The sequence below is a fragment of the Mustela nivalis genome (assembly GCF_964662115.1).
Source record: "Mustela nivalis genome assembly, chromosome: 14".
In the NCBI taxonomy this organism is placed as follows: domain Eukaryota; kingdom Metazoa; phylum Chordata; class Mammalia; order Carnivora; family Mustelidae; genus Mustela; species Mustela nivalis.
In genome coordinates, this window is record NC_139033.1 from 14683635 (window position 1) to 14711408 (window position 27774).

The 27774-nt window shown below is 50.0% G+C and overlaps 1 protein-coding gene and 1 long non-coding RNA gene across 2 annotated transcripts in view; both read left to right on the top strand.

Moving 5' to 3' along the window:
• Positions 1–27090, top strand: BRI3BP (BRI3 binding protein). Its single transcript, XM_082698657.1, has 3 exons — positions 1–364; positions 13088–13190; positions 22105–27090. The coding sequence occupies exons 1-3, from the start codon at positions 155–157 to the stop codon at positions 22524–22526; spliced, it is 735 nt and encodes a 244-aa protein (XP_082554783.1). The 5' UTR covers positions 1–154; the 3' UTR covers positions 22527–27090.
• LOC309847823 overlaps positions 1–27774 on the top strand; it is a 243159-nt gene that overhangs the window by 200413 nt on the left and 14972 nt on the right. The gene's annotated exons all lie outside the window — the stretch shown is intronic.

Genomic DNA, 27774 nt, shown 5'->3' on the forward strand with positions numbered 1-27774 from the left:
GGGGCAGGTGGCGCTGCGACAGCGGCGGCGGCGGCTGACAGAGGCGCGGCGGGCGGCCCCACCAGCGCGCCAACGCGGTCCCCCCGCCCGAGCCGCGGCGTCCCCGGTGCGGCCCTCAGCCCCGCTCCCGACCCCGCATCTCGCCGGCCCCAGGATGGGCGCGCGCGCCTCGGGCGGGCCCCGGGCCCGGGCTGGGCTCCTGCTGCTGCTGCTGCTGCTGCTGCTCGGACTGCTGGCCCCGGGCGCGCAGGGGGCGCGGGGCCGCGGCGGCACCGAGAAGAACAGCTACCGCCGCACGGTCAACACCTTCTCGCAGAGCGTCAGCAGCCTGTTCGGCGAGGACAACGTGCGCGCCGCTCAGAAGGTGGGCGCCGGGCTCGAGCCTGCGGTCACCTTGCCCCGACCGCCGCGCACCTGGCGCCCGGGGCCGGCCTGGGCCGTGTGCGGCCTCCGAGGCTGCCGGGCGGCGGGGCGAGGGGAGGGGGGAGGCGGGCCTGCGCGGCGGGGGGCCTGCCTCCTGCGGTCCCGCCGCCCCCGCGCCAGGCCGTGGTCGCAACGGGCCGCGGGAGCTCGCGCGCGGCGGGGACGCAGGGCCTCGGGCGCCCTCTGCTCTGCTCTGCGCCCCGCACTTCTCCTTGGACCTTGCCCGCCAGCGCCGCGCGGCTGGGAGTCGGGCCGCGCGGAGGCCGGCCGCGCCTCTCATTCATTCGTTCAGCGCGTTTGAATGAGCACCTACTATGAGCCAGGCGCCGCGCGGCTGCCCAGGGGCGTCCTGCCCTGTCCCCAGCAACCCGCCTTTCTGCTAGCCTCACACCGACCCACTTCCCTTGAGCACCTTAGGCCCTTCTCCTAATGCTTTGAAGACATTTAGGCCCCTTCCTTTCTTTCTCTTTTTCTTCCTTTCTTTCTCTTTTTCTTTCTTTCTTTCTTTTTTTCTTTCGTTCCTTCCTTTCTTCCTTCCTCCTCCCTCCCTTTCTCTCTTTCCCTTCCTTCCTTCATTTTTCTTTCTTTCTCTCAACTTCGCAGGGAAAGAAAGGGGACTAGAACAGTCTGCTATGTCGCTTTGGCAACCTGACCCAGTAACCCTCCTGAGCTCTTACTTCTGCCGCCCCTATATTTGGAGCCTTTTTTACTCTGGAACTTTCAGCAACCTGCAGCTCTCCTGTGTGTTGAGCGCCCAGGAGGAGCGCGGGAACTTCTCCCCATGCCCTGCTCTGGCCTCTGGAGCCTTGTGGGACGGGCTTCATTTAGGGCAAGTCCCCGGAGAAAGGGGAAGTGAATGAGGGACAGTTGCATGCGGTAATGTGGTTCCCTGAGCGCAGCCCTTCCTGTTCCTCCTGTTAACTTCTTTACTCTAGGCTAGCCCTGGGGTTTGGGAACTCAAGTTCTGGCTCTAGCACTTACCTGCCGACTAGCCTTGCACAAGTGGGTTCATGTCTTTGAGCTTCAGTTTCTTTATCCTTAAAAGGGGCTAATCACAATATCCCCTTCGTTATGAGGTGGGGATTATGAATCGTTGGTGGTCTTGCCGGCCCAGAGTAATGGCTAAATCCGTACCTGCTACATTCTGGCCGAGGTGCAAATCCACATTGCTTTAGTCCTGCTGGAAGAACTTTCGGGGTGAAAAAAAGTTCTCTGGTGCTTGACATGTAGGGGAAAAAATAAATTAAAACCCAGATCAGATTGGCTGGATATTCTTATTGGGTGAAATGAAAAGATTAGTTTAGTAGGAAAACGGTGACTTCTGACCGCCGGCCCCCTCCTGTGGCTGTGCAGACACTCTTTGTGGAGGTCGTGGGTTCTGTGGGGGAGAAGATCGCCTTGTGGGGGAGGTATGACCCAACACCTGAGAGCAAAAAGATTCCCAGCCTGTCTGCCTGGGCATAAAGGGTGTGAGCAAGGTGCCATTCTTGAATGATTCGAAGGCGAAGATCTTTTGTTTTGGAGCCAAAAGTTTGAAAGTCTGGCTTGTGCTGGTGGGAGCACAGGCAAGTTACGTTTCAGGAGGTGGTCCTAGGTGAGAATCTAAGTTCGATGGGCATGAAATACAAAATGATATTTCAGGGCCTCACCTCTGGGTTGGGATCAATAACACAGGTCTATTCTGGCAAAGAACCTGGGACTCTCAAGGTCACAATTCTTTCTAGAGTAAACCAGGGTTTGTGCCTTCAATAGGGATGATACGAATTTGTTATTTGCTTGAAATGTGCTGAGTGCTTTTGCAGATAGAGTAACTCCATTCTTAGAACAACGCTGTGAGTGGGTACTGTTAATATGCTCTTTTTGTAGGTAGGGAAACTGAGGCACAGAGTGGTGACATGCGTGTCTTCAAGTCAAACCGAGTGGCCAGGAATTGAACACAGGCAGACTGGGCCCAGAGTCGGCACTGGTACCTTCCCAGGTCTTCCTGCCTCATGACCCTTTCTGGTTCCCCCCCATCAGAGCAGCCTCTAGAATGAGGCTGACCCCACATTTCCTGTCGCGTGTAGCCCAGACTGGCCAGGCTTGGGGGAGACTGTTTTGTTATTCTTAATTAAACAAAAACTGGGTCTGCTGGCAACTGTAGTTTTCAGCATGTCTGGGGTTACTAATTGGAGCCAGACCGGCTTGGTGGGTTGTGAAGTTTGAGGGTGTTTAAAGACACACCCCGTATTCTAATCTAGGCCGTGTCTAAAATAAACCCGTGATGTTCTGGTTTGGAGCAACAGGCCTCGCTGTCCCACAGACGTGGGTCGGAATCCCTAGCTCTGTGATCTCGGGCCGGCTGTTTGACCTCGCTGTCTTATTTGTGCAGAGGAGATGAACTCAAGGGTTGAGTGCAATGAGCGAGGCCATATGAAGTACCGAATGACCTCTTAGTGAATGATAGAAGATATTTATAGGAGGTGGGTACATCCGGTAGGAGAGCAATCGACTCATTTATTTTTTTATTAAGCAACTTGTCCATGAGTGTTCACAGCAGTGCTTTGCACATCAGCCATAAAGTGGAAACAGCCCAAATGTTTATCAGCTGATAATGGACACACTGTGGTCTGTGCAAGCAGGGAATACTATCCAGCCATAAAAAGGAATAAAGCACTTGGATGAAACTTGAAAAACAAAGGAATGAAGGCAGACACCAGAGACCAGGTGTTGTAAGATTCCATTTGTGTGAAGTATCCAGAACAGGCAAATCTGTAGAGACAGAAAGTAGATACAATGTTTCCTAAAGGGGGGCTGGTGGGATAGGGAGTGACCGCTTAATTGATAGGGGGTTTATTTATGGGGCAATGAAAATGTTCTGGAGCTAGAGATTGTGGTTGCACCCTGTGGTGAGTGTACTAAATGCCCTTGAATTGTACACTTTAAAATGGTTCATTTTAGGCTATGTGTCTCTGACAATAATTGTTTAAAATTTCTTAAGCACCTACTGTATGAGCCAGACATAACGGCCCCTCCTGCGGAGCTTTCAGGGGACGGGCAATAGATAAGTCCTGTCCATAAAACAAGATTATTTCAGAGTGGTAAGTGCTGTTTCAGAAATAAGGGAAGATGATGTAATCATATTGAAGAAGAATCTTTGTTCAAGCTTAGGATGTATCTGCCCTGCTCTAAGAGAGAGGGTCTGTTATGGCCTTCCGTGTTTTACAGATGAGGACAGCAAAGGCATGGAAAGGTTGAATCTCTTGACCCCAGTCCAGCTAATCAGTGGGAGAGGACTGGGAGTGCCCACACTTGTAACCTCTGTGGAATTGGAAATAAGTAGAATAGAGTGGCCAGGGAAGTAAGCTGAATGAGAAGGAGGTAGAGGGAGGGAGCATGCCAGGCAAAGGGAACAGCATGAGCAAAGGCCCTGTGGTAGGAATGGGTTTGGTGTATAGGACAAGGGAGGGCTGGTTGTAGGGCTGTGACAGACTGAGCAAGGGACAAAGGGAGACAGCCACGTCATACAGGACCTAGGGTTAGGGTTAATAAAACAGGCTCAACAGTGATGCAAGAAAGGCCTTGTGGGAGCCAGTAGAAAGGGGTCAAGTGCCTTGCCCGGAGACATTGGGCAGGATGTGGAGGGAGGGGCATGAGATGGGTCTGGGAAGATGGGTTGGCCTGGAAGGAAAGGGGTGGGGCAAGGTTGACGAGGCACGGTTCACAGGTTGCGTGCATTGGGGTGTGGATCTTGGGGAGCACAGGGAAGAATTACAGCTGGACCCACGTGGTGGGAACATCTGAATGCTAAGCTGAGAACTGGTGATTTTTCTTACTCCTTTGCTTTTAAGTAAGTTTTTTTTTTTTTTAAGAAGCTTAACATTTATAGTTTTTTTTTTTTTTTCTTTTTAATAAGGTCATAGTTGCATGGAATGCCATTTCAAATAGTTCAAAGTTAAGAAAAAGAAATCTGCTTGCCACCTCTGACCCTGTCTCCATTCTCCTTCCCAGAGCAGTACGGATATTCTGAATACGGATAGATCCTGCCTCTTCATGAGTTTTCTGTTTTTCATTATACATGCTGTCCCACTCTTTTCTCTTCCTTTTCCCTCCTCCTCCTTCCTCTTCTTTTTTTTTTTTTTAATTTTATTTATTTATTTGACAGACAGAGATCACAAGTAGGCAGAGAGGCAGGCAGAGAGAGAGAGGAGGAAGCAGGCTCCCCGCTGAGCAGAGAGCCTGATGTGGGGCTCGATCCCAGGACCCTGAGATCATGACCTGAGCCGAAGGCAGAGGCTTTAATCCCCTGAGCTACCCAGACACCCCCCTTCCTCTTATTTTTTTAATTAATAAATTTTGGAGACCAGATCCTATCGGTACATAAAGCTTTGATTCCTTCTTTTTGGAGGGCTGCCAAAAGCAAACTATTATTCAGAATGTACCCTTATTTAACCCACACCTGATAGTATTTTGTTAGCGTCCCGTCTTTTGCCCCTGCAAACCTGGCTGCAGTGATGGTCTCCCTATACGATTGTTGTGTGTGCACATAGACAAATTCATCTACCGACTGTTAGACGGCAGACTCCAAGGGTCTGTGCATTTACAAGTTTTTAAATTGAATCCTAGTTGGTGTACTTTCCTGCACGAGAAGCATGAAGCATAGTGAATCCTTGTACCGTGAAGAGACCCATGTCACGAACACGGGTCTAGAAATGGATTGTCCCAGGCTCTCTACGCCCCTCCAACCCAAGACAACCATTCTCCTGCCTTTGACAACATAGTTTTGTCTTTTGTCTTTACACACAGTTCTACTCCCATACACACTTTTAAAAAATAATATTTTATTTATTTATTTGAAATAGAGAGCCACGAGCAGGGGGAAAGGGAGAAATAGACTCCCCACTGAGCAGAGAGCCCGATGTGGGGCTCGATCCCAGGACTCCAGGATCATGACCTGAGCTGACGGCCGACTCTTAACTGACTAAGCCGATGCCACCGAGAGAGACTAGATTGTTTTCCAAAGAATGACAAATTTCCACCAAAGTGGGACAAGTTTCCTACCAAACATATGAAGTCAGGCTTCCAAACCTTCCCCAGCAAAGTGTGTCATTAAATTTTTGGTTTTATTATGTTTGAGATGATGGTCTCTTCACTGATTCAAAATCCATTGGCCTTTTCTATTCTGGAAACTGCCTTTTGTTTTCTTTGTCATTTTTCTATTGAGCTGTTGGTCTTCTGTTTTTGTTTTTTTAAGAGGCTTTTGCTTTGTTAGGTGTTTGCAAGAAAGTATTTTGAGCAAAATAACCCCGATACTTTCCAGTCTTTTCTCCCCACCCCATGGAACCGCTTTACTGACATTACACTCCAAGAGACCGCCCCTGTGTAAAGTGGCATAAGAGGGGCCAAAAGTGGACGGGTTGACACATTTTGACGTGTGTCCCTGAAAACATCACCACAATCAAAATGTTTCCTCTCACTCGCTACTTTGAAAAATTTTGAAGGACAGAGCATTTGAAAGAATAAGGAATGGCTGGAAATCCCTCACCTGGCCCAGTGATGGTTCACGTATCCCCCAAACTTGTTTTTCTCTTTTCCTTGGCACACCATACACACACAAACCCACACACGCACACACCCACGCACGCATACATGCTCCCATGCACATGCACAGGCACGGTCTTTTCTTTGCAGAAATATTTGAAAGTGAGTTGCAGACGCCATGACACTTTCTCCTACAGAACCACGGAACCATGGTCCGCCCCCCCACCCAGGAAGAAACCTTACATTTAGTACAAAAAACACTCATATGATGTCTATAGGCACCTTTCCTTTACAGCTTTACAAAAAAATCTAATGCGTAATCAGGCATCCCTCACTGTGTTTGGTTTTCAAGTCACCTTAGTGTCCTTTAGCTTGTCAGAGTTCCCTCAATTTCTGTGGGGGGGCGCTGTGGAGAGCTTTTCTGACATGGACATTTTTGAATTGCACAGACCAATTGCCTTTCCCTACCCTCTTGTTTTTTTGTTTTGTTTTTAAAGATTTTATTTATTTATTTGACAAAGAGAGATCACAAGTAGGCAGAGAAGCAGGCAGAGAGAGAGAGAGAGGAGGAAGCAGGCTCCCTGCTGAGCAGAGAGCCCGATGCGGGGCTCGATCCCAGGACCCTGAGATCATGACCTGAGCTGCAGGCAGAGGCTTAATCCACTGAGCCACCTAGGCGCCCCTTGCCACCTTGTTTTGGTAAGAGCTCTATGGAGCTATAATTCAGGTACCATAGACTTTGGTCGTGGAAATTTCAGTGGTTTTGAGTATATTCAAAGAGCTGTACGGCCATCACCTCAATCGATTTCAGAACATCCTTGGAAACCTTGCACCCTTTGGCTGTCATTCCCCTTCCCCCATCCCTACACAACCTGTCATCTGTGTGCTGGTTCCATAGACTTGCCTATTCTGGACGTTTCGCACAAAGGGAATCACACAGTGTCCCTGGCCCCCTTCAGGACGGATCTACTGTGTGGCCTGCGTCGGAACCTCATCCCTTCTTATGACTTTTTATTTATCCATCAGATGATGGATATCGGGTTGTTTCCACTTTTTGGCTACTGTGATTAATGCTACTGCAAACATTCACGTACAAGTTTTACGGGTTTTTTTGGTTTTGTTTTTTAAGAGAGAGAGCGCTCCCAGGCAGGGGAGCAACAGGCAGAGGAGGAGGGAGAAGCAGGGGGCCCAATGCGAGGCTCAATCCCGGGACCCTGGGAGCATGATCCCAGCCCCAGGCAGGCGCCGAACCAATGGAGCCACCCAGGTGCCCCCCATGTACAGGTTTTTATGGGAACATGTGTTTCCAACATTTGGGGTGTACATGTAGGCATGGAATTGCTGAGTCCCGTGGTAACTGACATTTCAAGGAGCCGCGGTACAGATGCGCTCTTTTGGATTCCCACCAGCAGTGTATGAGATCCCTATTTCTCTACATTCTTGCAAACACTTGTCATTGTCTTTCTGATTAGAGCCCTCAGAGTGAGGCTGAAATGCTAACTCACCGTGGTCTTAAGAGACCACTCTTTTCTTTTTTTTTTTTTTAAAGATTTTATTTCATTTAAGATTTTACTTATTTATTTGACAGAGAAAGAGACACAGCGAGAGAGGGAACACAAGCAGGGGGAGTGGAAGAGGGAGAAGCAGGCTTCCTGCCGGGCAGGGAGCCGGATGCGGGGCTGGATCCCAGGACCCTGAGATCATGACCCGAGGTGAAGGCAGATGCCCAATGACTGAGCCACCCAGGCGCCCCTAAAGATTTTATTTTTAAGTAGTCTCTACCCCCAACATGGGGCTTGAACTCACAACCCCGAGATCAAGAGTCGCACGCTCCGCTGCCTGAGCCAGCCAGGCGCCCGCAAGACCAGTCGTTTCTCGAAATGTCCAGTGGGAGTATGTTGTCTGACGGTTCCCCGGCAGTTAGATGAGGGCATCACCGCCTAAATGGCAAGGATTCCGCTGAAGGGGTCTGCGCGCCTGCCTTGGAGCTGCCTTTCCCCTTTGTGACCCATTTGTGACCGCTGCTTGTGTCCCAGTGTTTTCCGTTCATGCAATCTTTGCAGTCAGTGTGTTCTACACATACTCGGGCCAACTCGAAACGGTAGAAACTTCCCTCCTGCTCTGACTTGCTCATCAAGACTCCTTTGCTGACTTCCCCTGGAGCCACTTTGCATGAGCAGAGGGTGATGGGCGGGGCTGGGTGCCGGGGGTGCGATTGGAGGCTGGGGGGGTGGGTGTCCAGGCCTCCCCGGTGCAAGAAGAGGGATAATGAAATCCCGGCTTGAGTCATTTGTCGCTCCCACGGGGACAGCCACGGGCTTCCCGTCTGTTCACCTGAGTCTTCCTTGTTCTAACTTTTCATCCTGAACGTTGTGCAACCCTCACCAAGGGAGAAGGGATCTCTTAACGAACCCTGCACCCATCACCCGCGGCTTCTGCCTATCAACCTTCTGCCATTTCTGCGATAGTTATCCCCTGGCCAAAAGTGATGTTTAACCTGCGATAGTATTTTAAAGCCAATCCGAGTCATTTTAGTTAACCTGAGAATACTTTGATCTGTATCTTTAACCGACAAACAAAAAACATGACCACAAAACACATGGCAGTTTTCTGTAGCGACTGACCCCAGTTGATTTTCCAGTTTTTCCGTGACTTGAAAGGTCTCCTGACCGAATTGCTTCCTTTGCACTGGGATCCAAACAGAGTTTACCCTGCATTTAACTGATGTGTCTGTTAGGTCTCCCTTTAAAAAAAAAAAAAATATATATATATATATATCCTTAAGGGGCACGTGGCTGGCTGAGTTGGTGGGTCATATGACTCTTGACCTCTGAGTGGTGAGTTCGAGCCCTACCTTGGGCGTAGATAGGACTTAAAAAAAAATCTTTAAACATGGATATATCTTTATTTTTTAGGAACAGTTTTAGATTTATAGAAAAATTGCGAGGATGGCACAGAATCCCCTCACAGCCTGCGGGCAGATCCCCCTGTTGTGAGCGTCCTACATTCTCATAACGCATTTGTTACGTCATCGAACCAGGATGGCTAGATTATAAGTAGCTCAGAGTCCATGCTTTCTTTCGATATCCTTGGTTTTTACCCAACATCCCTTTGTGTCCGAGGATCCCATCCAGAACAACACACTGACTCAAGCTGTCCTCAAGCTGGGGCACACTCTCTGCCTCTCCTCGGCGGCCCCCCGGGGCAGCTTGCCGGAGCCCGGATCTGGGATGCCGTCAGCTGCGATGGGTCTGACGTTCTTCTTGTGTGGGTTTGAGGCAGAAGACACGTCAAGGGCACAGGCTCTCAGCCTGATTCAAGGTGCTGTCATTTGAACGGCTCTTCCCCCACAGCTTCTGTTGGCTTCTGTCCCGGGGCGAGTCTGCGTCCACACCGGGCAGGTGCCCCGCCCCAGGCTCCGAGCTGCAGTGTGACCCCTGTAAGCAGTGGCTCGGGGCTGCCCGGACAGGGCCACACTGTGCAGCTCCAACAATAAGAATTTACTAGAAATCTGAGACCACGGTGTAGGCAGGGTTGTTTCTTCCCAGGCCTCTCTGCTTGCTGTGCACGCGTGTGGTCACGTGGCCCTCCCTTTGTGCGTGTCTGTGTCCTAATCGCCTCTTCTTATAAGGATCCAGGTCCCACTGCATAAGGGCCCACCCTCGTGACCCGGTTTTACTTTACTTACCTCTCTGAAGACCCTGTGGTTCACTCCAGTCACATCCTAAGGTCCTGGGGATTGGGGCTTCAAGGTAGGAATTCGGGGAGAACACAGTTCACCCCCCCCTTCCCCAAGAGCTCCTGTGTCTTTGCCACGTGAAGTGGGCCAAAGTGTCCTGTGTGCCCACAGTGTGCCCACAGGGCAGAGAGCGAGGTCGCCAGTGTGTGGTTAGAAGGCCGAGGGGGGTTCTTCCCTGCTTCCCACCTCTCCTGCCCTGGCCAGTTTTCAGGACGGACCGGTTCTTCCTTCAGATTGATGCCAGTCCTGCGTGGGCATGAGGTTTTCCCAAGGATGGCGGGTCTCCAGGCACCTCCCGGAGACCTGCATGGCTAGGCGCTGTGACAGGCACATCCTTGGGTGTTGCAACCCCTGGGTACCTGGTGTGTGCTGGCCCCGTGCAAAGGCCTTTCCAGGTTAAGCTGTCCAATCCTGTCTTGGCCCCATTCGACAGCTGACAAAACTGAGGCACAGAGAGTTTCAGCGGCGTGAGCACTGGTGCCTCTTCCTTCCAAAACAGCTCCTTCCTCACACCCTTTCTAGGGGAGCGGGTACCATCTCAAAGGCCCCATACCTTCTTCTAGAAAGCCTAGGGCCCTTCCTTTTTCCTCCATTTGAACAAATTGTGAAACACTGCCACCCAGTTCCAGACCAACGTGTACGATATGCAACAGGATGAGCAAAACAGAGCACACCTGTAAAGTGGAATGCTATGGGGCATAAAAAGGAACGAACTCCTGATTCCTGGTACAACCTGGGGAATGTCGTGATGAGCGAACGATCGTGGATGCGAGAGGTCGCGCGTCGCACAATTCCGTTTGTGCGGAACGTCTAGGAAAGGCAAATCAGTAGAGACAGACAGATTAGCGGGTGCCTAGGTTGGGGTGGAGGGATGGGGAGGCTTTCTTTGGAGGCGATGACCATGTTCTAAAATTAGATCATGGTGATGGTTTTATAACTTCGTGACTCTGTGACTTTTCTAAAGACCACCCAACTGGACACTTGGAAGACATGAACTTAGTGATATGTAAATCATATGCCAGTAAAGCTCTTTTTTTTTAAAAAAGGAGGGTTTTTTTTTGTTTTGTTTTGTTTTGTTTTGTCTTGTTTTATTTTTTAGAAAGAGAGGGGAGTGGACTGAGGGAGAGGGAGAGAGTGAATCCCAAGCTGAGTTCCCACTGAGCACGGAGCCCAGCTCTGGGCTCAGTCGCACAGCCCTGAGATCATGACCTGAGTTGGAGTCAAGAGTTGTGTGCTGAACTAACCATGCCATCCAGGTGCCCCTAAAAAAGGAGTTTTAATTATAAGACCATTACCAATGGGCCTTTTACCTGGGTACAGGTGTGTCCAGCAACCTTCCTCCACTGGTGAGAGGGGCAGTCGCCCTCTTTTCTGTGGCACATACACTTCCTTCTGGCGTTCAGTCTTGCCACTGAACAGTGGTTTTTGTTTTTCATTTTTATTTTCATTTTTTAAGTAGACTCCACACCCCATATGGGGCTTGAACTCAGGACCCTGAGATCAAGAGTCACATGTTCTACCGACTGAGCCAGCCAGGTGCCCTGTTTTATTATTATTATTATTTTCTTAAACCCAGCTCTTTTTTTTTTTTTAACCCTTCCATTTTTAAAATAGCTTAATGGAGGTATAATTCAAGTACCATACAATTTATCCCCCAAAGTGTGCCGTTCTGCCCTCGTTGGTCTGTTCATAGAGTCGTGCACTTGTCACCACAGTCCGTGGGGGGACATTTTGCCACTTCTAGAAGAGATTGTGTACCTTTTAGCTGTCACAGCCCCCCGGCAACTGCCCGTCTACTTTCTGTCCCTATGGCTTTGCCTGCCCTGGACATTTCACACAAACAGAATCGTTTGCTCTGTGGTCTCTCGTGTCTGGCTTCATTCCCTGACACCCTGTTTTCAAGGCTGACACGCAACTGTGCGTCAGTACCTCCTTCCATTTTATGGCCCCATAATACCCCGTTGTCTGGGTGGACCAGGCTCTGTTCGTCCGCCCGTCAGCTGATGGCCATATTTGTACCGTCTCTACCTGTACAAACCCTGTTAGGGCAATGACCTAAGGATAAAAGGATGATTCCTTGCAGGACACGTTGGGCTCAATGCTCTATGAGAATATGGGATGTCAGTAGGAATTGTGACCATGTAGCAGGTGGTCAAGGCACTTCACGTGAATATGGCACTTACTGCTCAGAAAACCAGATGGGGCAGTACAAGTGTACGTACGTATCTCTCAGCTGGAGCTCTGCTGTGTATCGTATGTAAGTATCTGTGTAACTCCCTCACACACACACACACACACACACACACACACACACAGAGCTACCTAGCTAGCAGGAAGAGGCCGCCCTGGGATTTGAACCCAGCACCTAGACTCCTAGCCACACGTGCTTTCAGCCAAGCCAGAGAGCTGGGGTGGAAGATATTTGAGTCCCCTCTCTCCTGGCTGCTGATTCAACCCAGTTCCTTTTCCCCGTGTCCTGGGGCAGCGATCCAACCATGAAGTCTGGTTCCAAATGCTGTAGGCAGTTCACTCCAAGACATTGGCCACGTGAGTCAGAGTGCCTGCAGGTATAAGGCCCCCGCTAGTCCTTCCCATTTGCCCTAATAGCGCAGGTGGGAACAACTGAGGTGTCCAGCTGGAGGGGATCGTTTAAACCCCTTTACGGAGAATGAGGCAGCTCTGTATGGGCTGAGGTTGAGCAATCACCAAGACAAGAGTGTCACAGGAGAAACACTGCAAAACCGGGCCCATTTTGCTGTTGCTGGTGGGAAGACACTGAGTGGGCGCCTCGAAAGGATGTCACAGAAGTGAGTGGTGACAACATGTGCCTCTGGACGGAGGTCGGCATGGCGGGGAGTGAGATAGGAGACTTGCCTTTCACTCAATTCCCATTTGCAGCTCTGAGTTTCATACCATGTGTGCAGAGTGTTACTTATTCCTCCAAACTAGGCGAACAAGACATAGTCCCTCCAGAATCACCCGGAGAGCCCACGAAGCCCTCCAACAGGCCAGGTTCTTACAGACAGGTGGGGCGCGGGGCTCTAGCATGTCCACGTACCTGGGAGATGGGATACAGCTCATGTGTGAGAACCACCATTGACCTCATCCTTGTCCCTCGTCCCCAACACCCATGCTCTGGGTGAAACTGTTTAAAAATGAGAAATCAGGCAGAGAGAGCAGAGTCCTTGACCTTGTTATGAGCAGGAGGGCTCTCGGAGAAATCAGGGATGGAGCAAAGCCACTTCGTGGGGACCTCCCAGCTCCCAGTCGACCGAGCTCACGACAGCACCCGGGCTACCAGCCGACTCTGTTTTCCCATTGACGGGTCAACCACCGGGCCTGGCTGGACAAGGAGATGGGGGCATTGTCCCAGTCGGTGTAATGACCGTTCTCTTGTTTCTGCAGTTCCTGACCAGGCTGACCGAGCGGTTCGTGCTGGGGGTGGACATGTTTGTCGAAACGTTGTGGAAATTTTGGACGGAACTCTTGGATGTTCTTGGACTTGATGGTAAGTGGGGCTGGGGGGGCATTCATTTAAGGCTGTTTTTTTCTAGTGGTTCTCAAGATGTGGACTCAGTATCCGCAGTGGGTGGCATGGGGGACTTCTTGGAGGAGGCAGGGGGACACAAGTGAACATTTTTTCTTGGAATAGTTGCGTAAAGAAATGGCCCGTCCGGACGGAGGTGCACGGATGCTGTTTGGGGCGAGGTACGAGTGGGTGTTGCTGACTCGGCTACCCCCAGGCAAGCTGCGGGGACCAGAGGCAGGGCTCCTGGGCTGTGGGAATACATCACAGACTAGGACGGCTCTTTAGGCAGAAAGGGATTTTATACAAAGCTTGGGTCGCTTGCAGAGTTATTAGAAGGAGCGGGGTGTGGCCCCCAGAACCCGGCTGAACTGGCCTGCCCAGGGGGTTGCTGCTCTGCCCCCAGGAAATCCGGAGGCTGCCTCTGGAACTGGATTCAAGGTCACGGGCCCCAGTCCAGGCTGCCACCTCGCTTGCCAGGAAGTCTCCAGTAGCCTGTGTTGAGGTCCCCAGGATCAGCCCCAGACACAGTGAGCCACTAGGAAGACCCAGGACTCGGCATCGTAGTCGTGCTCCTGGCTGTGACTTCTTACGGTGTAAGGACACAAAGCATCATCAGCAAGGGGGGACAGCAGCTCTCATTCCTCCAGCAGGAGTTTGTGATGACAGATGTCACGTGTCGTGTAGCCCGGAAGCCTGTTAGAGACCCTGCGCCCCGGGGTGTTTCTTAGAGGCTGGTCACTTAGACACCTTCTGCCTGGCGCGGACCCAGACTCGACTCCCCGCAGGAGAGCAGGCGGTCGGCATACGTCATGATTCGTACAGGGAGTCCAGGCACAGAGAACCCCCCTTATGAGGGAACGTAGGGAGCTTTCTGCCATGCATGTGTTTTCCCCACGCCACCAAGCAGTTGACTCAGTCCTCTGTGGACACTGACCAGGGGTCCCACATATTTAGGTGAACTCTGACCCTGTCTATCTGGAGATAGTGTCAGAGCGAACCCACAGGGCAAGGGCTCATCCCACAGGACGCCCCTTCCTCTCCAGACGCCGGTCGCAAGCCCACCTGTCCTTCCGGCAGACTGGCTGTAGATAGAACATTCCCACGCACCCCCGGCTGGGTCTGACTGATCAGCTAGAGCGGCTCACAGAACTCCAGAAACCCATTTACTTAACTAGGTGACCAGTTCCTTACAGACGGATGTAACCCAGGAACAGCCAGATGGCAGACACCTGCAGGCGAGATCTGCAGGAAGGGCTAGGGAGCCTTAACACCCACTCTACCCTAGGGAGCATCCCAGCCCAGAAACTCCCCAGACCCCATCCCGTCAGGTTTGTCTGGAGACTCTGTGACACAGGCGTGACTGAGTAAATCCTTGGCTGGCGCTGACTGGTTCTACCTCTAGCCGCTCTCCCCAACCTGGACATCAGGGCATGGGACCGAAATCCTAGCCCTCTCCCCGCCGTTGGTTCTCCCAGCACCCAGCCCCCGTCCTTAGGGTCTTTCCAAAAGTCACCGCATTGGAATACGGCTCAAAGGGGCGTCTTACGAATTATCAAGACACCTTTACTGCTCTGACTCCTTAGAAAACTCCGAAGGTTTTAGGAGCTCTGTGCCGGGCATGCAGACAAAGACCAAATAGGCATACTTTATACTATAAATCACTGTATCACACTCCAGAAATGCAAGTTCCCAAACACCAGCCAAGGGCTCGTCCTCCCTGCACACTTCCCTAGAGAGCAGCCTCTGGCCTGCCGTGGGAACCATTCTGTACACCTCCTAACTCAGCGTCCTCTCTCGGCCCCTGTGGCTCCTTCTCAGCCGGTCAGCCAGCTTGGTTTTTGTTCTTATTACTACTTTTGCTGCATCAAGTGATTTCTTAAAAAAAAAAAAAAAAAAATTAGTCAGGTCAAGTACTTCACTTTCAAACTGCCCAGGGACTCCTGTTGCACTTGGATTCCACACAGGGTTCTCACCGAGGGTAGTCGGCTCTGAGGATCTGCCCAGCCTCTCTACCCAGCCCGCGGCCTCTGTCCTGTTCTTGGACACAGCTTTGGTTCCTCTAGGGGTCCCCTGCCAGGAGCAGTCCCTCAGCCCTTTGCCTGGTGGGTCTTTTCCATCCTCTACTCTCAGGTATATGACACCTCCTCCAAGAAGCCCATCCTGACTAACCCATGAACAGGGAGCCGGTCTGTTCTCACAACCACCATTGCTTGTCAGCTAAGATGTCATGAGCACATGCGTGCATGTGTGTCTGCGTGTCTGTGTGTATGTGTGTGTGTGTGTGTGTGTGTTTATTGCCCACCTCCTTCTGGAATCTCTCTGCTCTGAGTGGGGTTTTGCCCACCTCCTCCAGACTGTCCCCTCTGCCTTGCTCTGCCTCGGGTACATAGGAGCCCGTGATTCATAAAAACTGGAGGACTGGTGGCCCCACTGCTTGGCTGCTGGTGTGATTTCACTCTGGTGTATCCCCCCCGAAATGCGCGAGAAGCCCCATATCTGTGAACATGAGCTGATTGGGGGATAGAGTCTTTGCAGACCACCGTGGGTCCTATATGCAATGTCTGGTGTCCTTATACGAGGAGGGAAATTTGGACACAGAGACTGAGAGAAACACATGGGGAAGAGACAGCCTTGCAGAGACCAGAGAGATGTGGCCACAAGCTCAGGATGCCTGGGTCTTCTCAGGAGCTGGACGAGGCAGGAGGGACCCCCTGCAGAGTGCTCAAGGAGCCCCGCCCCACCCACACCCTGATGTCGGAATCCTGGCTCTCAGCCAGCAGGACAGTACATTCCTCTCGCTTATTAAAGCCACTGCGCCTGGTCGCCACAGCTGTGGGAAACCAGTACAACCCTGCCGTGTGCAGGGTCTCCGGGAACCCTCCCAGGTTGCCTTTGACACTCCCACCTGATGAACCGGAGACCCGGCCCCGCAGGCGGGGCTGCCTGGTTCACACCCACCATCGTCCCCCCCTCAGCCCCTGGGAACCCGTCTCCAGCCTGGAATCGCTGAGTTCAACCTGGAAGAGGCCTCAGACCCGCTCAGGGCACCTCACTACTGGGGCAAAGGATCCGCCATAGCGGGACGGCCCTTGGAGAGGCTGCCGTGCCACCTGCAACCTCCTGGGGCTGCGGCGGACTCCTCCTGGGAGTCAGGCTGAGTCAACTCACCGCACGGATAGAGCAACTGCGTGCAATCGTGCTTGGACTCCATGTTCATCGCTACCCAGGTCCCATCCCCGACCATCGCGCCCTGGAGAAGCGAGCCTCATTGCAGAAAGTTGCACACAGCTTGGAGCGGAAAAGCTAGAGTGGCCACAGCTTCCCTATTACACGGGAGACAATCGGAACAGCATCCTTCCCCAGAGTCCTCACGGGCTCATGTTCGTGGCCAGGGCCACTGGCCCATTCCAGAGATGAAAGCACTCCCTTCCCTGTCATGTTCTCCCTTCCCCATAGCCGGGGCATCCGCTTCAAAAAAACATCCAAAGGCCTTTGGGATTTGCATTTTAGGCTTAGAAGTGGGAATGTGCAAAAGGCAGGAGACTGTACCCCAAAGCTGGATATTCTGGTGCACAGTGTTTCCACGGGTACAGTCCTCTAACTTCCGACTCCAGAAGTTTTCAGGGTCCCGGAGCCTCCCAGGACCAACGGAGCTGCCCAGTGGAAACGGAGAGCCAGATGAAGTTACATGTTCCAGCTGCCGCATTAGAAAAGTCGAAAGACATGAGCTGAATAAGGTGTTTTAGCCGACCCAGCAGATTCCAAATATCGTCATCTCAACTTGTGATCAATACGAAAAATTGTTAACGAGGTGCCTCACGTTTTGGGGGTTGTTACGCCGTCAAAGTGCAGCCTGTATTTGACACAGCACATCTCTGTTCAGACTTGCCACATCTCAAGTGCTCTGTGGCCACGTGTGGCCAGTGGCTACCATAAAGGACACAGGGGCGTTAGCCCTGCTGTAGATCTGGTGGCTCAGGCCACTGTTCTGGGAAGTGGAGCCCTTGTCCAGGAGTCGGAAGGACGGATTTAAGTCTCGTGGCTTCGTCAAGTTGTTTGTATTCTCTGAAGGCTTGGAAGCCACAACCCGTGCCCGCCTTGCACTGTGCTGTGACCACGCATTGGGACAGCGCAAGGAGTGGATGGCTCCAAGCACCAGACTCCCTGCGTTGCGGTCCCTGCCCTGCCCTGCTGTAACTGTGGGAGTCCCCACGTGGGAAAGGCTACATATGGTCAGCATGTTGTGAGGACCAGAGGACAATTAGTGCAGAACCGTTAGAATAGTGCCTAGCCCCAGGCAAATGCCTCGTAAACACCCTGTGGCTTACAGAGGGGCTCTGCTCCAAAGAGTACATCATCACACCCTTCTGGGACTCACCCAGTCCTGATCCCTTGCACTGAGGGCCGCCCGCATCTGCCTGCACACAGAGTCAGCTCTCCCTAGGACCCTGGATCAGGTTGGGCCCCTGACCCAGAATGGCCGGCAACCTCACAGGATGGGGGGAGCCTTGGGCCCAGAGGCCCCACGAAGATGAAGGCAGAGATCGGGGAATGATTGTGTGAGTCAGGAAGGCCGGGGATCGCCCACACACCCCAGAAGCTGGGGAAAGGCCTGGGTCGGAGTCTCCCTCGTGGCTTCAGAAGGGGCCACCTGCCGACACCTTGACCTCACCCTTGTGGCCTCCATGCTGTGTGAGAATTTGATCCTATTGTCTGAGCCACTCATCCCGTGGTTCTTAACTGTGGCAGCCCCAGGAAGCGGATACAGGCAGGACATCCAGAGCTGCCCGTGTCCTAGTTAGGAATTTTAGGACCTCCACAGGGTGGGGCAAGGTTGCTCCTCACTGGCCTCGCTGGAGAGAAGTGCAGTTTTTTTTTTTTTTTTTAAGATTTTATTTATTTGACAGACAGAGATCACAAGTAGACGGAGAGGCAGGCAGAGAGAGAGAGAGAGAAGCAGGCTCCCTGCTGAGCAGAGAGGCCGATGCGGGACTCGATCCCAGGACCCTGAGATCATGACCTGAGCCGAAGGCAGCGGCTTAACCCACTGAGCCACCCAGGCGCCGCAAGAAGTGCAGTTTTTATTAGAGTCGCGGGAACTGTGTTACCAGTAGGCCCCAGTCAGGGATTCCCCCCAGGATCTCTTGTACTCACTGGTCACCTCACTTAGTCCCTTGATAACCTGACAGTACATGCTGTCTGGCTTTAGATGGTGAGTTTAGTCTGGTGGTTCTCAAAGTATGCTCGGAGGAACCCTAGAGGGGGTTCCCTGAGGCCCGTCAGGGGAAACTGTGAGGTCATGCATTCGAGGCATGCTTCCACAGTTTTTTATATAGATTCCATGTTGATAATAGAGCGAATACATTGAGCTAAGTATCTTAACATTAATTTTTAGCTTTTTCTTTTTTGCCTTTTTTAATGTGGCCACCAGAAATATGTAAGTTACATCCGTGGCCTACCTTTGTGGCTGGCATCCTATTTCTGAGGATTCAAAACCAAATCTGAGGATCTAGCCCTCTCCTCTCAAAGTGGATATTATAGAGATTTGTAAAAACTCAAAACAACTCCACTGTTTTGGTTGCGGGGCATTTGGGGGCTTTGTTTTGGAAAGCAGTTATTTTTCATGAAAAATATATTATTTGTATTGACCTATAAATGGGTTCACTGTTAATTTTAAACAAATTAGTAATGATAATGTTTAAAAATGAATTTATTACCTTTGCTTAATTTTTCTGTAAACCTAAAACTCCTCTGAAAAATTAAGACTATTTAATAAGAAAAAAAATTTTAAAGAAAAATTAGCCGTAAGGTATGAGGTATATCTAAGTATAAGATCATAATGAAGTTCTTTTTTATTTTATTTTTTTGAGTAGGCTCCATGCCCAGTGTAGTGCCCAGCTTGAGGCTTGAACTTACAGCCCTGAGATCAAGACCTGAGCTGAGATCAAGAGTCAGACGCTTAACTGACTGAGCCACCCAGGTGCCCCCAATGAAATTCTTTTTTATATATTTTTTTAAGATTTTATTTATTTATTTAACAGAGAGATCACAAGTAGGCAGAGAGGCAATCAGAAAGAGAGGGAGAAGCAGGCTCCCTGCTGAGCAGAGTGCCCGTTGAAGGGCTCGATCCCAGGACCCTGGGATCATGACCTGAGCCGAAGGCAGAGGCTTTAACCCACTGAGCTACCCAGGCGCCCCTCAATGGCTTTTCTTTAACCAATGTAGAAAAAAATCCTAAAATTTATATGGAACCACAAAAGATCCTGACTGGCCAAAGGAATCACGAGAAAAAAGATCTAAGTGGTACTTCCTAATTTCAAGTTGTATTTTAAAGCAGGGATGATCAAAATAGTACAATTTTGGGGTTAAAACAGACATTCAAACCAATGGAAGAGAACTGAGAACACAGAAATAAATTGGGGATCTATGGTCAACCAGTACTTGACAAGGCATTGAAGGATACTCAGTGGAGAAAAGGCAGTGTCTTTAATAGACAATGCTCAGAGAACTGGATATTCACGTGTAATAGAATGAAACCAGACCCCTATATTATGTCCCTCACAAAAATGAACTCAAAAAGTATTACAGACTTAAATGTAAAACCGGAAACCATAAAACTCCTCGAAGAAAATAGGTGGTAAGCTTTTTGACCTTGGTCTTGGCCATGGTTTTTGGTGTTTTTAAATTTTTTTTTTTTAATTTGACACCCAAAGCAAAAATAAACAAGTGAGACCACATCAAACTGAGAACCATCTGCACAGCAGAAGAAACAATCTACAAAATGGAAAGTACCTATGGAGCAGGGAAAAACTATTTGCAAACTGTATACCTGTTACGGGGTTAATGTCCAAAATGTATGAAGAACTCCTACAACTGATTAAAACAGTCTGATTAAAATAGGAACAAAGGACCCAAACAGACATTTTTCCAAGGAAGACATACAAACCTCCAATGCTTATATAAAAAGGTGCTCAGCATCGCTAATGAGGGAAGTGCAAATCAAAAGCACAGGAGAGGTCGCTGCTCTTCCCCATTGTTCTGGGCCAGACGTGACCACGGACTGGGGAGGGAACAGCCAGAGCACTTTGGAAACCAGGCAAACACCCACTCACAAAAAAGCACACGAGATATCATCTTACACCTACTGGAATGAGTCCTGTCCCAAAGACGAGATTACAAATGCTGGCGAGGACGTGTGCAAAGGGAAACTGTTCCTTGTGCGCTGTTGGTGGAATTCTCAGTTGGGGCTGTCACTGTGGGAAACAGTGTGGAAGTTCCTGAAAGAATTAAATATCAGAGTTACTGTTTCATCCAGCAATCCCGCTCCTAGGAATATACCCAAAGGAAAGGAAAACACTATGTCAGAGAGACGTGTGCATCACCATGTTCATGGCCACGTTGTCTACAATGGCCAAGACGTAGAATCCACCCAAGTGTCCATCGACAGATGAATGGGTAGAGAAGTGGGCCTTGTATACAATGGAATATCACTCAGCCATCAAAGGGAAGGAGACCCTGCTATTTGCCACAACATGGACGGAACACGAGGGCGGTTTGCTAAACGAAGTAAGTCCGACAAAGACAGATATCATGTGATCTCACTTATATGCAGAATCTTAAAAAAAAAAAAAAAAAAAGCCTCATAGGAAAAGAGATCAGATTTGTGGTCAGAGGTAGGAGATAGTGGGTGGGAGAATTGGAATAAGATGGTCAATTGTACAAATTTCAAATTATAAGATAAATCAGTACAGGGAGGTAATGTACAACAGTTAACTCTGCTATATGGTGTATTTGAAAGTTATTAAGAAAGTAGTAGATCCTCAGAGTTCTCAGGGCAAGAAAAGAAAAAAAAATTTTTTTTTATATCTATATAAGGTGATGAATGTTAATTACGTTTATTGTAATAATTTCCCAATATATGTAATGAGTCATGTTTTACAGCTTGAGCTTCTGTGGCGTTTTATTTCAGTTATATTTTAATAAAACCAGAAAAAATATGCATGCTGAAGTATGATCTTTTGCCTCTTCCAAATGGCTCGGTTAAAAAAAAAAAGTATGTGACGAAACAAAATATGGTAAAACGTTAACAACTGTTTAACCTAGTGGTGTCCACAGGAGTATTTATCTTACTATCCTTGTAACTTTTCTGTTTGAAAATTTTCTTAAGTCGGGTACACCGAAGATACATCTCCATTTCACTCCATATTTAAAGATGGAACATCACGTATGATTAGGTTTGGCTGTGAGTAAGAGATCTAAAATACCAGCAGCTTTAACAAGATGGAAGCTTATTTCTCTATGTGGAAGTTCACAGGTAGGTGGTTAGGCAGGTAGGTGGCTTTGCAGCACGTTGTCCTCAGGACCGAGGCTCCTTCCATCTTATTGCTCCCCAATAGGCTACTTCCCTTACTTCATGGCCCAAGACAGCTGCTCCCACTTCCGCCATCGCATCCACATTCCAGCAGGCAGAAGAAAAGGAGGTAAAAGGGTGCATTCCTGCTACTTTTAGGGAAAACCCCTTGAGGCCACCCCAAAACATCTCCTTGATCAAAGCTCAGTTTTGTAGCTATCAGGGAGGCTGGAAAGGCCTTCATCCTAGGCAGCCCCATAACCAGGCTAAAACTGGCCGTTCGTGACTTTGAAAGGCAGGAAGGGAGGAAATCCAAGGACAGTGTGTAAGCTCCGCCCTGCCACGAAGGGGCGTTTTAAACTCAGGCTCCGGCCGGTGGTCTTCTCCCAGGGCTTAGCAGGAAAGATCACGAGGCAGCCGACTTCAGGGACCTCTTGTCCTACACACCCAGCAAGGGAGCCAAGCTGCCCAAACAAACCCCGCGTGGAGAGAAAGCCCTGGCTCCTCGTGACCCGACCACTGTCCCTCTTCTCTGTCCCGCAGTGTCGAACCTGTCCCAGTACTTCAGCCCGGCCTCGGTGGCCAACAGCCCGGCCCGCGCCCTCCTGCTGGTGGGCGTCGTCCTGCTGGCCTACTGGTTCCTGTCGCTGACCCTGGGCTTGACCTTCAGCCTCCTGCACGTGGTGTTCGGCCGCTTCTTCTGGGTGGCCCGGGTCATCCTGTTCTCCATGTCCTGCGTGTACGTGCTGCACAAGTACGAGGGGGAGCCGGAGAACGCCATACTGCCCCTCTGCTTCGTGGTGGCCGTCTACTTCATGACCGGGCCCATGGGCTTCTACTGGCGCAGCGGGCCCAGCGGCCCCAGCGTGGAGGAGAAGCTGGAGCACCTGGAGAGCCAGGTCAGACTGCTCAACATCCGCCTCAACAAGGTTCTGGAGAGTCTGGACCGCGCCAACGGCAAGTGACAATCAGCCAGCCGGCCGGGGCCCCTCGCGCCAGCGCCCTCTCTCAGAAAACAGAAGCGGAGAAGGAAGAAGAAAGCACCCAACCCCAAGCAATTCCAATAAACACTCCCGAGCACGGCGGGTGGCGCTCCGTGAGGGTCTTTCCTGGCCACGTGTCGACCCCCGAGGACACGTTCCCCGAGGGATGGCGGGATGGTTTGTGTGGAACTACCCACGAAGTGTCATCCGTGGGGGAGGGGGGGAAAGAATATTTTTTAAGCAAAGGATATAACCATATTAGCTGTACAGGAAGAGTTTATCTGTGCATAGAGCATAAAGTTAATTTTTTCAAGCACTTCAGTACATCTTTTGTAAGGTTTTTTAATAAAGGCGGATCGAGTCGAGTTGAATCCGACTTTACACTGAGGGGAAGGATATGCTAATTGGACACTTTCGAGGAGAAGCTCCAACACTGGAGTTGGGTTTCCCAGCACAGGGGTTGGGGGGGGGGTCCGTGTGCATGAATCTCGTGCTCCCAAACCCTGGGCTTCATCGGATGTCATTTTCGGTTGATGGAGACTTCACGGACGGATGGTGTCGGTTCTGGGTGTGGGCAGTCGGGGTCCAGGACGAAACGAAACATCTTTTGGGTCCTAGTGGCCCCGGCCAGGCCCCTGTCAGCTCTATTTCTAAAAGAAAAGATTATTCTTTGTGGAGAACCTGTTTTTTAGTTGTTTTGCTTTGTTTTGTTTCCTTCTGAACGTCGATGTATTTTTAACCTCCACGTTTTGTAAAGGAAAATTCAAGGAGCAGGCAAAGAAGTGTCTTTGGGGTTCGATGCCGAGAGCCATGGAAGCGAGCACCGAAGCTCCCTCCGCCGGGAGTCTGAGTGATGTCCTCATGTCGCGGTCCACCTGCTGGGCCTCCAGAGTGAAGGTATGGCCTCAAGGGTTGTTGTTTTTCCGCCTGTAGTTTTGGTGGACTCGGGACCATGAAAGAAGAGCCAACTGTAGCAGCTGAGAGCATTTCCAAGTCCGATGGCTGCTTCTAAGGTGTTCTCAGGAGCAATTAGCGGCAAGAAACACACCTTGGAGAAGATCCGAATTATTTTTCCTGAAATTTTTACGATCCGCGCATCAGGTGCTTTTTGTCTGAAGTCTGTGGTGCCCTCGTCTTAGGTGGTGCCCCGGGGCAGAGAGGAGCACACTGGGCAGACAGTGGTGGGGGGTCTCGGCTGGGGTGCCTTGTGAAGCTGGGTCAGGGGAGCAGGGAAGTGCCCCACCCCCAGGGCCTATTGATAAGCGCTGGGAACACACATAGTGAGGAAGGGAGACTCCAGCTTTGCCGAAGGCAGTTCTGAAGGCTGCCAAGGGTGGCAGCTCCCTCCATGATCCTTCTCTGCCCAGCTCTGTGCCCCAGGGGGCCCCTCCTGGAGCCCCTGCACGCAGATTTGCAGAGACCCCCTCTCAGATTGGGCAGAACCACGACCCCACGGTCCACAGAGCATTCTGAAGAAAACCCAGCTGTGCGCCAACTCTTGTGCGGAATTCCCGGGAGGTTTTATTGGGGGTTGCAAATCTCTGGAAAACAAAAGCAGCTATTTTTTGAGGGTGTTGGTGGAACTTCTCTTTCTAAGGTGCACATAACGGGACCCAAGCTCGGCTGCATTCAGTTCGTTTCCTGAAACGCACACCTGTCCTTCTCCAGGCTGTGCTCAGGCAAGCCTCCACCCGTGGGCATCCGGAGCCTGTGGTGTGTTTTTTTTTGGATTAGAGCAGTTTCAGTTTTGCCATTCCGATACTTCCAGACAAATCTATCAGCACGGTGTCTAAAATTAACTCCAGGAAGGCTGTCCTTGCTCTCCTTCCTTTTGTGCATTTGGCTTCTGCATCCTGGGCGTGTTTGGTACTGGGTAAAACATTGGCTTTGCCGACGTTGGCCAGGGGAGAATTGGCATTCGGTGCACAGAGCTTTAAAGTCTCCCGCTATCCCAGGTCTGGATAGAATCTCCACTCCGTTCCCCCTGCCCCCTTCCCACGCGAAGCTAGAAGGGCACTGTGCTAATCTGTGATCTAGGCAGGAACGCCTTTGGGACCTCCAGCAAATCCCGGAGCCTCGCGCCTCTGGGCCCCGGTGCATTGAGACTAGATATTGCTGCGGGGAAAATGTATCCCTTTGACCCAGAGAGCCAAGACTGAGGCCGGTCTTAGAGTCTGATGCACTCAGATGAAAGATGGCTTTATTTTCAATGAAAGAACCTAGAGTTAAACAGGTGTATCACTTTAGGGCAGAAGGTCAATTTGAAATTCTGGCAGGAATCGCGGTTATTAGATCTGGATAACTCTTGCTCTTTGATGCTCACGTTTGTTTTTTTGTTCGGGTATGTTCGTCCCTCCAGATAGTTTGGGATTTTTTTTCCCCTTCCATGGAAGCTTGTTAGGGTACTTGGCTATTCCCAGAGCCCCCCATCTCTTTCTTTTCCCTCTCTTTTGTACATGGAAAAAAATGTATTTTTGTACCATAGCTCATACCTGGAAGCGAAACCCGTTTTTTATGTCTCCCAGGGCGTAGAATATATTAGTACAACACTTCCTTCCACGTGACGTCACCAATCCCGATGAGAACGACTGTGAATGGGTGGTCATGATGACTCTGTTTTCTACATCTCTTAAAGTTCATCAGTGTTTATTTCCCAGTGCCTCAGTGTCCCGACACACACCAAGAACAGAAAAGAGAAAGGACCAGCTCTCTCTAGCTGGCTGGATTTTTGTGGCATCTCCGGAGTCGGTGTTGACAATGACCTCTTCCCCGAAATGCTAGATGAGGCGTTTCTGCAGCATTCCAGCCTTCCATCCATACATTCCCCATAGCGATCAGGAGTGGGGTCATCTGCCTGCCGGGGGCTTGGGGCTGTTTCAGCGACACCCCACTTCTGGTAACAACGTGCAGCCATAGAATTTTTCAAAAGCTGGTCTTGTGCATCGTGCCGGGATCTTTATTGATGAAGGTGACTGGGTGACTGGCACGGGAGGCGAATACCGTTGAAAGAAGGTTTGTCACACAGCTCCCTAAAGCCAATGGGCACCGCGTGCCATGAAAGGCCCCCCAAAGCCCGTCGAGCGCAGGGTCAGGAAGCGGAGAGGGGGGGGTCTGTGCTTGATGACTGTGGTGGTGGCAGGTGACCAGGCTTGAACGTCCTTTCCTGGGAGCCAAGGGCAAATGTGCAGAGTCAGGGTCAGTGGTTGGGGGGATTATACTAGGACTTGGCACAGCCCTGAGGGCTGGCTCAGTGGGGAAGATGCAAACCCGGTCGGCTGCTAGTCTGTCTCTGGCTTGCAGCCTTAGGGGAAGATGAGGAATAAGGTCACATAGCCAGTCCAGCACCGAAACACATGGTGAATGCAGCCTGTCCTGGTGGCAGTCCCAAGACCCTTCATTTCTACGCCTCCTGCTGCTTTTTAAGCTGCTGTACCTGACTGACACCTGAACACCCCTCCGTGATGGGGTGAATTGTCTGACTTAACCCAAAATCTGGCTCATGTGAGAAGGACTTTCTAAGGCCCTAAGATGTCATCTCCCTTCCCCAACTTAAAAAAAAAATAGTATATATATATGTATATATTTATACATATATGTCTGTGTATACATATATATACATATATATACACACACAATTATAGATACACATGTATACATATACGTATATCTCCATTCTGCAAAGTTTTGTTTGTCATCTGAGTAATTGGACTTTTGCTCCTCACTTGTGAATAGTGAATAGAATTATATATATATTTTTGGCAGGATCTAACAGAGTACCCTTAAAATCAGTACTGGACAGCCATCGAGATGATGTACAATATTTGGTATAAACAAACCTTGTTCAGCGCGCTGAATTCTGCGCTTTCCTCCTCGATGATTCCCTGATTTGCAGGCGATGCACCAGGACCGGTTTTTCCACTGCGGTGGCATAAAAAGCTGACTGTCATTTGCATCCGTCTACTGAAAACCTGTGGCAGCTAATGGTGTCATTGACCCTCTGTTCCAATGTCTTTTAGCAGATTTAAAGGTTTTGTTATAGTGTCAGCTCTCCTATTCGCATGTGTGTTAAATCTCTGGATACCGTGTAATTAAATTGATTTCTTGTGATGGTGACAGTGATTAGCGCTCACTTAAAATCCGGCAAAGCGACTATTTCCCCTCTTAACTGGAAATCATATTTGTGAGGTATGGTGTCCATTATCGACAGTGTATTCATGATTCAGTTTCTATTTTGTGTATCTGGTTATAAATTTTCTATAGCATTTGATTTCACACTTATTATAAATATGTTTGATTTGAATACGGTGGTGTGTGTGTGTATGTGACGTGTGCACACTTCAGTTCCATAAGCCTTGGGAAAACTGATTCTGTGACTATCAAATATAGACATAAATGTATAAGGCTTATTTTATTCGCAAAATGGTACTTACATTCCTCCTATTTATTAAATCACTGGCTTTCATGTTCTGTAGAGATATTTGTAGACCGATTTCAGAACAGAATGAAAATATTGTGAAAATTACAGCTTAATAAATGTTTATTGTAATTTTGTTGTATGGGCTTCTTAAATATGTTTTCTTCCTTCCGACCAAACATTTGTGGAGTCTTCCCCAGTTTTGACATGCCATGGTGATCTTCTGATTCTATTCCCCAGTCCCAAAAGAGTCCAACAATCTTGATATGTTCAGTTGCAGGGAGGGTGACCCAGATAAAAGACAGACACACCCAATTAAATGTGAATTTCAGATAAGCAACAGATACTTTTTATAAGTATATCCCAAACATGGCAGAAGATACACTTACACTTAAAGGAGTATTTGTTGCTTATCCACAACTCAGATGTAACCGGAATCCTGGATTTTTATTTGTAAGTTCCAACAACCCAAACTGGGTTTTGCAACAGATGTATACCCCTCCGTCCCATCCTGAACCAAGATGCTTTTGTGGGCGCTAAACATTATGTCCTTAGGAAATATTCAGGAGCAAATGTAAGAGAAGAGACCAGTTAAATACACTTACGACCCAAAAGTACTGCTCCTGGGTGGGCGGGTGTGCTGTCTGGAGGGTGGGTCGCCCAGCCCTGGGAGAGAGAGTGGCCTAGAGGCGGGGACCCCCCACCGTAGGAGGACAGCACAGCCGTGCATAGCCTCAGCAGCAGTGCCGGGGGTCGAAGCAGAAACCCCAAGGTGATATGAAAGCATTGTCCATCTGAGTGAATTAAATGCATGTG

Excerpts from the sequence above, each read along its gene's own strand:
- BRI3BP (XM_082698657.1), top strand. The coding sequence starts at position 155 with ATGGGCGCGCGCGCCTCGGGCGGGCCCCGGGCCCGGGCTGGGCTCCTG. Across the intron at positions 365-13,087 it reads ACGTGCGCGCCGCTCAGAAG|TTCCTGACCAGGCTGACCGA; the intron begins GTGGGCGCCGGG and ends TTGTTTCTGCAG. Across the intron at positions 13,191-22,104 it reads GGATGTTCTTGGACTTGATG|TGTCGAACCTGTCCCAGTAC; the intron begins GTAAGTGGGGCT and ends TCTGTCCCGCAG.